The following is a 13,933-nucleotide window of genomic DNA, read 5'->3' on the forward strand; positions in this document are numbered from 1 at the left end:
TTATTCTGCTATTATGAGAATGAATGAAAATCAATGCAAAGTTCAAATTCAAGACTTCATGAACGGAATAAGAGAGATTTTCATTTTGAAAGATTAAATTGTGAATATTTTCAAACAGGGAAGGAAACCCTGTCTTTGCATTTTATTTTGATCACAGTCTACTTTAATAAAAGTCCTTGTGACATCTCACATGTGGCTTTGACTTTCAGCTGAACATTTAGCCCACTTAGTAGAAAATACAGAGATATAATATATATTGTGTATCGCCATTCAGCCTAAAAACCTTGGGGCATGTTCCACACTTAAAAAATAGGGACAGAGTCTAATGCACTCCTGGGAGCCATGATATGGCAATGTTTCAAAAAACATAGACACGAACAGATGATATGCAAATTTATCATTGTTTATCTAGTAGTTCATTACCCTTATTCGATTATTAGTTGTTCTTACTTAGGTGTCGCTTTACATGTCATTCCCATGCTTAAACCCAAAAAGGGCCTACAGCCTATAATGCTCTCGTCATTATGGGCTGTAGGTGTTTTTTGTGCTTTTGGGTTAGAGTTTACAAGGTAAAGATTTCAACTATGTGACTCACCGGGTGACAAAGGATCCCTGGTTTTATGTTTCACGGTAAACAAAGATATTTAATCAGAAAACCCATCCTTTTAGATTCAAGTTTATTTGATAGTGCAAATAATATTACAAACATGTTAAAAAATTAAAAGTTACACAATACAGCCTTTTCTTAAAAAGAGAAGGAAAAAAAGGGGTAAAAACTATGTCAAATTGTAGAAATTAAGGTCACATTAATGATATTTTATCTTATTTACATTACATAACACCCAGTTCACTTTGAACTTAAATTCTGTCCCCCATTTTCACAGCATACCTCAGTAACGGATAAAAAATACCCCAGGCTGCATTACTGCCCTTGCCTCTTTTCCTTCGTGTGCGCGTGTCTTTGTGTGTTTTTTCTCAGAAAAGCTGAAGTTTGTGCCGATGCGCGACCAATATGCTATGAAAATTATATATGAAAATATGAAAATTCACACTTCAACTCCTTTAAGGAATTTAAGTTAGTTAACACACTGTATCAACAGGTGAGGACAGTCAACATTGTGAGTACTACGGGGGAAATGTGTTTTGAAATACCAGAATGGCTTTCCCTCAAAAGCACAATGACATGTCATACAGCAAAATAGTCATCTTCACCATTGGTCTTCATGGCCTATTAAAAAAATAAATAATCCCTCCCCTACCCCCCATCCCCCTAAAAAATCATTATGTTTCCCTTCTATTTATTTGTTTTACATTTACTTGTCATAATCCAGGCTGGTGGTAAACATCAAATCACTGGGAAGTTTGTATGGAATATACTGTTATGTTTCAACGAGGCATGAATCCAAATAAATAAAATCAAAAATACTTTTTCAGTATAGAACGTGCTGTCGAGGTCCACAATGTGATTGGAGCAGACTGAATGTTTGCTTTTGGCTGTAAATGGGAAACAAGCAAACAGACCAGCAGGTTTTGTGACCTGGAGGTAAACTCTGAAATCCAGATGTTGTCCTGCTATGTAAATGCAGTAAGAAGAAAAAGTAAGTCACAAAAAACAAAAACACAAATTATTCAAATATTAAACAAAATGGTATGAACTCTGATTAAGCTATGCTTTTTCTTTATAGCCAAACCCAAATAACTTAGTGTATTTGCTTGAGCTGGTTATCGCAGGTTCCTATCGCAGTTTATGCAACTTTTCTTTTTTGCATTGCAATATGTTTTGTAAGAAGGCAATTTTTCATGATTCACAGGAATTATCAGTCAAACAATGACTTAAAAAATGGGAGATAAACCTCCATAAAACGACAGAAAAATCAAGTGTTGATCGATATCAGAACGTAGCAACACACACACACACACACACACACACACACACACACACACACACACACTTTGTTTTTTTTTTCTTTGAACTGCTAACAGACACATGCACACACACATTCCACTCAACAAATTTCTACCATAGCAAAAAATGACAAACGAGCTTCTTCATTTGTAATATATTCCACCAGTAACAAAAAATATTCAACATCTCGGTACTTGGTAATATACAGCGCTATGTTGAAAACGACTAAAAGTCACACTTAGCAGTGTCCACAGAAATAAGCGAGATAAGCACGGTTTGACTGTTCGTTTCGACTGCTGAGGCAGCTTGTTGCTGTACAATACCACAGCCACAATTCATTGACTGAAGCTCATCTAAAGCAGAGGTTCCCAAACTGGGCCCCCCCACAGCCAAAGCAATATTTATTTCCTTTATATATATATATATATATATATATATATATATATATACACACATATATACATACACATACATACATTGGGGCAAAAAAGTATTTAGTCAGCCACCAATTGTGCAAGTTCTCCCACTTAAAAAGATGAGAGAGGCCTGTAATTTTCATCATAGCTACACTTCGACTATGAGAGACAGAATGGGGGGAAAGAATCCAGGAAATCACATTGTAGGATTTTTAATGAATTAATTGGTAAATTCCTCGGTAAAATAAGTATTTGGTCACCTACAAACAAGCAAGATTTCTGGCTTTCACAGACCTGTAACTTTTTCCTTAAGAGGCTCCTCTGTCCTCCACTCGTTACCTGTATTAATGGCACCTGTTTGAACTGGTTATCAGTATAAAAGACACCTGTCCACAACCTCAAACAGTCACACTCCAAACTCCATTATGGCCAAGACCAACGAGCTGTCAAAGGTCACCAGAAACAAAATTGTAGACCTGCACCAGGCTGGGAAGACTGAATCTGCAATAGGTCAGCAGCTTGTTGTGAAGAAATCAACTGTGGGAGCAATTATTAGAAAATGGAAGACATACAAGACCACTGATAATCTCCCTCCATCTGGGGCTCCACGCAAGATCTCACCCCGTGGGGTCAAAATGATCACAAGAACGGTGAGCAAACATCCCAGAACCACACGGGGGGACCTAGTGAATGACCTGCAGAGAGCTGGGACCAAAGTAACAAAGGCTACCATCAGTAACACACTACGCCGCCAGGGACTCAAATCCTGCAGTGCCAGACGTGTCCCCCTGCTTAAGCCAGTACATGTCCAGGCCCGTCTGAAATTTGCTAGGGAGCATTTGGATGATCCAGAAGAGGATTGGGAGAATGTCATATGGTCAGATGAAACCAAAATAGAACTTTTTGGTAAAAACTCAACTTGTCGTGTTTGGAGGAGAAAGAGAGCTGAGTTGTATCCAAAGATACCATACCTACTGTGAAGCATGGGGGTGGAAACATCATGCTTTGGGGCTGTTTTTCTGCAAAGGGACCAGGACGACTGATCCATGTAATGGAAAGAATGAATGGGGCCATGTATCGTGAGATTTTGAGTGAAAACCTCCTTCCATCAGCAAGGGCATTGAAGATGAAACGTGGCTGGGCCTTCAGCATGACAATGATCCCAAACACACCGCCCGGGCAACGAAGGAGTGGCTTAGTAGGAAGCATTTCAAGGTCCTGGAGTGGCCTAGCCAGTCTCCAGATCTCAACCCCATAGAAAATCTTTGGAGGGAGTTGAAAGTCCGTGTTGCCCAGCGACACCCCCAAAACATCACTGCTCTAGAGGAGATCTGCATGGAGGAATGGGCCAAAATACCAGCAACAGTGTGTGAAAACCTTGTGAAGACTTACAGAAAACGTTTGACCTCTGTCACTGCAAACAAAGGGTATATAACAAAGTATTGAGATGAACTTTTGTTATTGACCGAATACTTATTTTCCACCATAATTTGCAAATAAATTCTTTAAAAACCAGACAATGTGATTTTCTGGATTTCTTTTTTCTCATTTTGTCTCTCATAGTTGAGGTTTACCTATGATGAAAATAACAGGCCTCTCTCATCTTTTTAAGTGGGAGAACTTGCACAATTGGTGGCTGACTAAATACTTTTCTGCCCCACTGTACACACACACACACACACACACACACACACACACACACACACACACACACACACACACACACACACACACACACACACACACACACACACACACACACACACATATATTACACATACACTACTCACAAAAAAGTTAGGGATATTTGGCTTTCGGGTGAAATTTATGGAAAATGTAAAAAGTCCACAGTACAGTGATATATCATGAAAGTAGGGCATTTAAGTAGAAGCATGCAATGGTGATTTCCTCATCTCAAATAATTTATTGAAACAAAAGCCAACAACAGTGGTGGGTTTACCACAACAAAAAAAGTCAGTGTCTCAATAAGTTGTCATGCGCCCTTGAGCATCAATTACAGCTTGACAACGACGTCTCATGCTGTTCACAAGTCGACTTATTGTCTTCTGAGGCATGGCCCCCCACTCTTCTTGAAGGGCGGCCCTTAGGTCATTGAGGTTCTGGGGCACAGAGTTACGAGCCTCTACACGGCGACTCAGCTGATCACATAGGTTTTCTATGGGATTCAGGTCTGTACCATTCATAAAGTGTAGGGCAGTTCTGCATTGACTAGACACACCTGCCCACACTGTAACACCACCACCACCAAAGGCACGTCTGGTGACAACAGTGGCTGATGCATAGCGCTCTCCTTGACATCTCCAACATCGTTGGCGGCCATCATTTCTGCTCAACGTGAATCGACTTTGATCAGAGAACAGCACTGAGGCCACTGGTCCCTCGTCCAGCGTAAATGCTCCCTGGCCCGTGCAAGACGATGATGCCTGTGCCTGGTGGTGTGGTTAGGTACCCTTGCAGGTGGTCTACTTTCATGATATAATATCACTGTAGTGTGAACTTTTCACATTTTACATAAATTTCACCCTAAAGCCAACTTTTTGTGAGTAGTGTATATACATACACACACACACATATAAACACACACACACACATTATATCTATACACACACACACACACACACACACACACACACACACACACAAAAATTTTCTCCACAAAATATATATACACCTAACCTCACTAATGACGGTGTGTTTTGTTGTTGTTGTTCATCGGCAGTTCATCTTAGGCAGGTATTTGGCGAGGAAGTCAGCCAGTGTTTAGTCTGCCAAAGGGGCAAAGTTTGAGAAATCCATCATCTACAATATATACAGGAAGGCGGCCACCTTCTAAATCAACATCAACTCCTATCATTTCTTATCTATCTGCGCTGGAATTGCAGCGCAGATAGATAAGTGTGCTTTGTGTGTGCTGGAACAGCACACAACGTGTGTGTTGCTGGAGTTATCACCACCCTTCCCCTCAGAATCTGTAGTGAAGGAATGAATTCAGCAGTATCTACCACATTTTCAACACACTATGGCAAATTGCACGCCTGCCGAAAGAAAACACAAAGTCAACATCTACGGCAAGCTGAAAATCAGTCTCAGTAGGAGATTGTATTTGAACAAAAAAAAAGGAAAATAACTTAAGGGGAGGTGGTGTTTTCTCTCCTTTGCTTGCCTGTAGGCTGGGCGCTGGGCACTCTCCAGAAATTGACGTGAGGGCAATTTCCATGTCTCAGCGGACCAACTCAGCGCCGGCCATGCCGAGCTGGTGCCAGTCCACCCAGCGCTGACCGGGCATCAGCTTCTTGAGCGGGATGAAGGTCTCGCCCAGCAGAGTGTTCTCCCAGAAGGGCCCGTCCCCCAGCACCCGCAGGTGAATCACCCTCCGGTCCAGGTCACCCCGCGGGATGCGTTCGTACACCAACTACAAACAGAGCGCATGAGGGGAAAATGAATGAATTTAGGCAGTGCACTCCTTCAATCTTTACTTACAGGACATGTGTGTTTGTTCCAATATGTCAGTGATTTTTGATGCAGTCCACTGAGGATGATTTTAGCCTTCTGAAAACCACAGTGAATGCAATTTCAGAAAACATGGTGCATAATACAGAGATACACAGATCCTGGTTGCAAACCTTCTCCCCTTCTGCCAGAAATCTCAAACTGGACAATGTTTGCACTCAAAGTGAAAGAAAACTGATGTCCCCAAGAGTCCCCAAGACTCTCCCCCAACCACAGCAGTGGCAAAACCCCAAAAAAGTGCTGTGTACCGCCAACCCCAAAATGACCTGGCCCGGCTTGAGCAGTTCTATGAAGAACGGGCAAATCTTTCTCCATTGCATTGCGCAAAATCAAGGAGACCAAAAGCTAAGAACAAGGGGGTTCATACCTGCAAACTGAATGGGAAAAGATTCCCAAATAAAGTACCCCAGTCAAATTGATCAAAATCAGATTGTGAAATTGTTTTTAATCTAAAAAGTCTATCAACCCCCCCCACCATTTCGTTGTAGGTGGGGTTGCAGGTCCGTCGGGCTGCCTTTGTCTTTCTTTTGCTCGTCTTCTGGCCGTCTGGTAGGAGGTAGAGCTTCACGTAGGGGTCTGGGTCAGTTCCGTCCTGTAGGGGTTGCTGGGTACGAGGGGGGGAGGGAGCACACAAAAGCAAAGAAAGAAAGAAAGAAACAAACAAACAAAAGCGTGTTAATCATGTCCTCAAAACAACCATTACATTTTACCCCAGCTGACAGATTGGATGCTAATATAAATAAAAATAAATGAATTAAATATATTGCCATAGCCTACTTTCTAATGCTTTACCATTATTCTTTATTTATATTCTGTAAGTTATTCTTTATTCCATGTGCTGTGCACTCAGTGCTTACTAGGGAGCCAGCAGCATTGTTATAATGTATGTCATACTAGTTTGCTGCATCTGTTTGTTGTGGTTATTGGGATGTTGGAGAGAAATGGCATTCATGTTGTGTTATGTACAGTTTAAACCGTTTTCGTTTTGCTCGGGATCGTTACTCTGACACGCTAGTGATTTGGATCGAGGTCCAATACCCTGTTTTTAGACCAACAACGGTAAGGTTTGAGGTTTCTGTCCCTGAATCACTCTGTGCGTGTTTGGGTTTGTATGTGCTATGGACTGTGCGCGCTGTTTTTAGCTTGAGTCTGATTCTGTCGTACTTTTGTATTGCTCAGTGTGTGTATTAGCCACTCTTAACAAGTGTGATTGTGTTTGGTCGTGCGTGCGTATACTGCTATATCCGCAGTTCCTTAGCACCCCTTATTATTAGTCCATCTCCCCATCAGCACCCCTAATCCGCTGGCGCTGCCACTGCAATTAAGTACAGTGAGAAGCTGTGTGGTGAGTTTCTCAATAATAAAGCATTCCGTGAGGTTGTTATAAACCGGTGGTCTTCAACCGTGGGTCTGCCAAATTTTTTTTTGTAAGTCAAAATAATTTTTGTTTACATTTAAAAAAATGTATTTTTGACAAAAAAACAGAACATTGGATAAACTCCAACCATTAACACTAGAACAGCAGCGTTTCAGTAAATAGCAGAAAGCAAGTCGATTCGCAGCTTCTGACACTTTGGTGTGATCAAAAACGAACGTTTTTGAATGACGTTCATAATCCTCGGATTTTTGAGTAATGTTCAAAAACCTCAGATTTTTTGGTAACATTCAAAGTCCTCTGAAAGACATACAGTAACTGGTGCATGGTTGAACTTAATTAAAACACATGGTGAATGGTTTGTATTATTGTATTGATAATAAACAGCACTTCAAACCCTATTTCAGATATTTTCAACTTTTATTCTATTTGTGAAAACAAGAAAAAGGTGGACTTCACTGTATGTTTACCACACAGACTGGTCATGCGCCGTGGCTGGTCTACCAATGGAACTAAACTAATGGAAATTATTCTAGATCTAAAATAAAAACACACACGAACAGTAAGCACAATAACAGAGTATATAACTAGGTTAATAAGGCATTAAAAATATGTTGTTATTATAGGGCAGGCTTAAAATGCAACACAATCGTATTTAAAAAAAACTAAAACCTAGGGGGTCCCTGCTCTGTTTCTCTATACACCAAGGGGTCCTTGGGCTGAAAATGGTTGAAGACCCCTGATATAAACAAAACGAAGCATAATAATAAAAAATATATATTTTAATTAGGCCTGGTTTGAAAAATTGCCTATCATTTAATGCATAGTCCTCCTTCAAGTAGTACACAGCTGTAACCTACACAGCACGTCAAGAACCAGTTTTAATGGTCCTATCGGGACAGTTGCCCCGTTCCCCTATTCATAGTGCCATTACCATGCAGTGTTCAAAACAAAGCATGCATGTCTTAAAGATTGAGTACAAACTCTCAACAGGCCATGGATTGGAATACCTGACAAACCTATTAAAAAACTGTTATTTGTGTCCAACTTACCAGGCCACGTATGTGCATGACCATGATGAAGAGCTTGTCACTCTTGTAGGAAATAGACAACTTGACCTCCCCAAGGTCCTTCCCAGACGTAGGAGCCCAGGAGATCTCTGGAGACACAGCAAAGGAAGGCACTCAACATCTGCATACATTATATGCCTTTGATTACATTGTTGATATGTAATCCCATTTTTTATGCTCATCTTCAATTGCAATTCATTATTTATTATAAATATGTGTTTTGCAAAAAAATGTAAGCAGTCCACCAAGCTATTTTCAGTTGGTCTAATATATACCAAAGGTTATTTCTAGTCATTGAGCATTCATAGTAAGCTGAATAGGAGTAATTATTAACATCCAAATAAAAACAAGATGGTTCAACCAAGATGGTGAATAACTGGCAGCCTCAGTGAGTTGGTGTGCACTGTTTTACATCTTTTCTTTGTGTTTATGTTGTTTTAGGCGATCAGACACACACAGACTGTTTTCACGAGAGAAGAGATTGTCAACATCAGGGAATCTACTCCACAGCATTTATTTCCCACTTTTCTTGCTCCATCCGTGGAATTATTGAACACTGTGCAAACTGTTTCAACCTAGTAAATACATGGAATTATTTAGAATGACAATTTATAACCATACCAATAACTTATCTTGTGCTTAGGATTGCATTGTATATTCTGTATATTGATATATTTGACCACTCTTGTTTTGCTTTTTTTGGGCTATTAGTATATATTTGTCAATTTTATACTTACCATTTTATCCTATTAAATTATGTCCTCAGATTTCAGCTTTTTAGTAATGTTAACTGTCTGTAGACATGCATCAATAATCACCATGACAAATTCCTAGTACAAGCAAATGCGCCTGGCAAAATAAAGTAATTCTGATTCTGATTATTTGTAGCTTTAACAGTAAAATATGTTCATACTGTGTAAAATTGTATGAGCTAAAAGAAGACATTTTAATTATATTTTAAATTATATTTAGGGTTTACTTATTAGTATTTTAGTACATTAAGTATCGACAAAAGCATAATTTTGGTTATGCACTTTTGTCCGTTTTCATTTTCAAAATCTTGATAAATCAATAAACCTGTGGACAAACGGATTAAATGTCTTCAGAGACTTGATGGACAGAAGGCGTTTTCGCTGACTGCCAAGTTATATTCAGAACATGTACAAGGGCAGCACAGAGATCGTCTCTAGTCTTTGTGAGGGCAAATGAATGCGCCTCTTCTTGTCAAATGCTAAATCTGCGGTGCCAACTGTTACTTTGGACAAGTGACTTTCAGTCGTCAATTCCTGGCTGAAACCTAGAAAGCCGAGGAGCCTTCCACTGCAAATCTAATTTGGCCTTCCTCCTGAGTTCAATCAATAGTATTGTTCTCTCATCTTTCAGCAGTGTTGGCCATCGAGCACACCACAGAAGAATTAGTGTGTATTTTCTTTCCAATGCAAACACAAAAGTAAGCGAATGGCAATTAGCCAGTTTTGCCACCTGCTGGTGCCGCCACCTTCAGCATTAGTATCTTTAGCACACGTTGGTGTCATTGTGTCAATATATCGTCAGATCCTGATGCACATCTTTCATAGTCCTTGTAACAGACATGGACAGAAAAGGTCAGCCAATAAGCAGAGGAAGTATAAAGGACTTTAGACGCCGCCTCGGCGTGTATTGGCACATTCACAAGTGTCCACCTGCTTTATGAGCACTGAGCACTGTGTACTTTGACTAGCAGCCACGTCATAAATCACAGGATTTTCTTTTATCCTGTCCAGAGTAAAAAATAAAAAAATAAAATAAAAAATACAAAACTTTACCGGCCGATTTGTTCTGCAGGGCATTGACCGAGGTTCCTGGCCTCTCGTCTCTGGGCAGCGGATGGAAAAATGAGTATATGAGGTCGCACTGTAGGGAGACAGATATTCATACATGAATGGTATGGTATGGGAATTGAGGACAGTCACGCTGGATTATCAGGGTAAAAATCCAGTTACGCGTACCAGTGGTTATGTCCAGAGTGTTCTAGCTTCATTTGAAAGAACACAGACTTGCATGATCAGCACAGTACGTTGCCTATGTTTTAGTGACCCTCGACACAACCATGACCAAACACTGTAACTATACACGCCAGTACAGTTCAGAGAGCGACAACTTGGCAGTTAAGTCAGAGGAGCGGCCAAGTCTCTAAAACTGGACGTGACTGATACAGTCATCAGTCACTGTACACCACCCTGGGTTTGTGTGTATTTGTGTGTGTGTGTGTGTGTGTGTGTGTGTGTGTGTGTGTGTCCATGAGCCTGTGCATTTCACACTGAACCGGGGACAGCTTTCTAAGGGAGGGGCAGATTTCTAAGAAACCAGCGAGCCGAAATGAAACGGAACCACACACACAAACAGACACACACATCCGTACAGTACATCCATAATTGTTGCCTACTTTTATGAGTCTCTGGTTATACATTAAAAAAAAAACAACACACACTTAATTAAGTAAGGCCTTGATTTATTATTTTTTTATTCCTAGAAGCCATAGTTAACTTTTTCAGTGCACTATCTGAGCCTGCAGAAGGAACTTCTTCTGACAAATAGAAATATAATTTCTCCATACAAGGATGTTAAATAACCTCAACAGTATTGTACACGTATCTCACTCAGGTTATCAAGTAGGCACCCTCTCTCACCTATGTTTTGTTGAACTATGCCCACTACACCTCCAGGAGGCTCAACAGTGAAGCCGAACTCAGAGAGAACCCTTCCAATCCTTCCAGAACAACATCCGACACCCATCAGCCTGCCACTTTTCCATGTATACATGGAGAGTTATAATCCTGCATAGGCATGGTCAGTGGCTACCCTAAATCCCTAATAATTACCAATACCATAAAAGCCTGTCCAATGACTAACTCCACTGATATGGAGTGGCCTTGGTTCTGTACTAGGCTTGAGCAGATTTACAATTAAATTGTCAATCAGCGATCGACTCCATCAATCACATTTGACATTGATGACAGACTATTCAAAAAAAAATAATAATTATTCGCCGCGAATAAATCTGAGCATTGAAATGGTGGAAATGCAGTATACCGTATTCTGAAACCGGAGAGGGAGAGAGGGGAAGAGGGAGAGAGGGGGCGGAGGCTCTCGCCCTCTCCGCCCAGAGCTGTCGAGTGACCACATCAGATCAGATCTCACTTTCCCACTTTATATGCAAATCATGTGATTATAATATAGTGTGGTGGACAAAATGGTCAAGCACTGGCTGCGAACGACAGCACGGTTCCCTTTTCCGCAGCCGCCAAGCTGCCTCGAATCGATGCTGATTGGTTCGAGAGGATCATTATCAAGGCGATATGAACATCTGTCCATTCCTTCAGATATCCCACCAATGACCCCCCTGAACATAACATTCTGACTGGCCCTCCAACATGGAAAGAGGTGGAAAACACAGTGCGTCGAGCAAGAACAGCATCAGCCCCGGGGCCAAATGGAGTCCCATACAAGGTGTACAAGAATGCACCAGATGTCCTGAGGTTTCTCTGGAAGCTTATGAGAACAGCATGGCAGAAGGAGATTATACCTAAAGTGTGGCGTAGGGCAGGTGGAGTCCTCATCCCAAAGGAGAAGGATGCAGAGAACATCAGCCAATTCCGTTCAATCTCCCTACTAAATGTTGAGGGCAAAATCTTCTTTAGTGTCATTGCACAGAGGATGGGCGAGTATCTGCGAAGAAATGAGTACATCGACACATCTGTACAGAAGGCAGGAATATCAGGATTCTCCGGGTGTTCAGAACATTCCAGCATGATCTGGCACCAGATCCAAACGGCAAAGGTAGAGAGAAGGGACCTCCATGTAGTCTTTCTGGACCATGCCAATGCCTTTGGCTCAGTGCCCCATGAACTCCTGTGGTCTGCCTTCAAATTCTTCTACATACCAGACACCATCACAGCCCTGGTTAAATCCTACTTCCAGGACGTGCAGCCCCGCTTCAACACCACTGACTTTACCACCTCTTGGCAGTGCCTAGAAGTTGGCATCATGGCAGGGTGCACTATCTCACCTCTGGCATTCACGATGGCAATGGAGGTCATCATCCGAGCCTCAAAGTGGGTTGTTGGTGGACAGCGGGTTGACTCTGGTCTGCGCCTCCCACCGCTCAGAGCTTACATGGATGACATTACAACATTGACCACCACAGTGCCATGCACCAGGAGGCTGCTCAGGAAGCTGGAAGAGAACATCAGTTGGGCCCGTATGGAGATCAAACCATCCAAGTCACGAAGCATCTCAATTGTAAAGGGAGTGCTCTCTGACCTGAAATTCTTCATCGGAGAAGATCCAATCCCAACAGTGTCTGAGCAGCCTGTAAAAAGCCTTGGGAGGTGGTATGATGCAAGGCTGAAGGACAAAGACCAGGTGCAACAACAGCGTAAGGACATCAGCAGTGGCCTACAGTCCATTGACAGCACCCAACTGCCTGGGAAGCTAAAGGCCTGGTGCTTGCAGTTTGGACTCCTACCGCGGATGTTGTGGCCCCTCGCAGTTTATGAGGTACCAATCTCAACTGTAGAGAAGTTGGAAAGAACAGTAGCAGGATACATCAAGAAATGGGCTCGACTGAGTCACACACATTGATGGCATTTGTGATGGCCTCTCTTCTCACCTCTTGGTCATCAGGACTCAAGGAAGCATCCAGGGCAGTATTAGGCCAGTCTTCTTCCTACTTCCACAGCAATGTAGGACCTTCCCACCATCTACTGGTCTGTAGAAAGTCTGCAACCGTCAACCCCCTCGATGCGTCATCAGCCGGATTGTCTTTGGAGCAGACATGCCTCCGTTGCCAGGGTTCTGATGCCTCTCGGATGGTTGAGATTCTATTGGCCACGAATGTGTGAAACAGTCTATCCTCGTTCTTGATGTACTTTACAACTGCAGTACTGTCTGTCCAAAAGACAAAATCTTCCAACCTGAAATTGAGTTCCACCTTTAGCATTGAGTCTACCCGTACAGCAAGAACTGCTGCTGTCAGCTCCAGTCGTGGAATAGTTATAGCCTTCAGTGGCGTCACTCTAGCCTTGCCGAGCAGACAGGCGACTTGGATGTGACGTTGCTGGCTCAACATCCTCAAGTATGTGACAGTCCCATATCCAATTTCACTGGCGTCAGTGAAGTGATGTAGCTGGGCCTGGGCGACCTCCCCGAAGTCTACTGGCTTGACACATCTGGGTATCTCGAATGCATTGAGCTGGTCCAGGTCTTCCAACCATGCTTTCCACTGGCTTAAGATGTCAGGTGGCAAGGCGTCATCCCATGCACATCCTCTTCTGCATAGTCCCTGCTGCATCATCTTCGCAGGCAGTGTCACTGGTGCCAGGAAGCCTAGGGGGTCATACACTGAGCAGATGGTTGACAGCATACCACGTCTGGTAAGTGCCTGTTGCCTCACCTCGATCTTAAATTTGAAAGAGTCGGTTTCTATGCACCACAGTGGACCCAAAGCTCTCTCTACTGGCAGCTTGTCTCGATCCAGATCCAATTCCTTTAACTCCTTAGCCCTTCGCTCTGTTTGGATGGCCTGTAAGACAGAGCGGCTGTTGCTAGTCCACATCTCCAAGACAAAACCTCCCTTCTGGCACAGTGCAGTTAG

At 42.3% G+C, this 13,933-nt stretch overlaps 1 protein-coding gene across 1 annotated transcript in view; it reads right to left on the minus strand.

The window, feature by feature from the left end:
* Positions 1-4,113: 4,113 nt before the first annotated feature.
* pik3c2b (phosphatidylinositol-4-phosphate 3-kinase, catalytic subunit type 2 beta) overlaps positions 4,114-13,933 on the minus strand; it is a 107,845-nt gene continuing 98,025 nt past the window's right edge. The window contains exons 30-33 of the mRNA XM_080000177.1: positions 10,104-10,191; positions 8,281-8,387; positions 6,329-6,457; positions 4,114-5,755 (exon numbers count right to left, since the gene is read on the minus strand). Coding sequence (XP_079856303.1) covers positions 5,564-5,755; positions 6,329-6,457; positions 8,281-8,387; positions 10,104-10,191 — 516 coding nt within the window. The 3' untranslated portion in view covers positions 4,114-5,563. The remainder of the gene's footprint in view (positions 5,756-6,328; positions 6,458-8,280; positions 8,388-10,103; positions 10,192-13,933) is intronic.

The sequence above is a fragment of the Zeus faber genome (assembly GCF_960531495.2).
Source record: "Zeus faber genome assembly, chromosome: 5".
NCBI classification, from domain to species: Eukaryota; Metazoa; Chordata; class Actinopteri; order Zeiformes; family Zeidae; genus Zeus; species Zeus faber.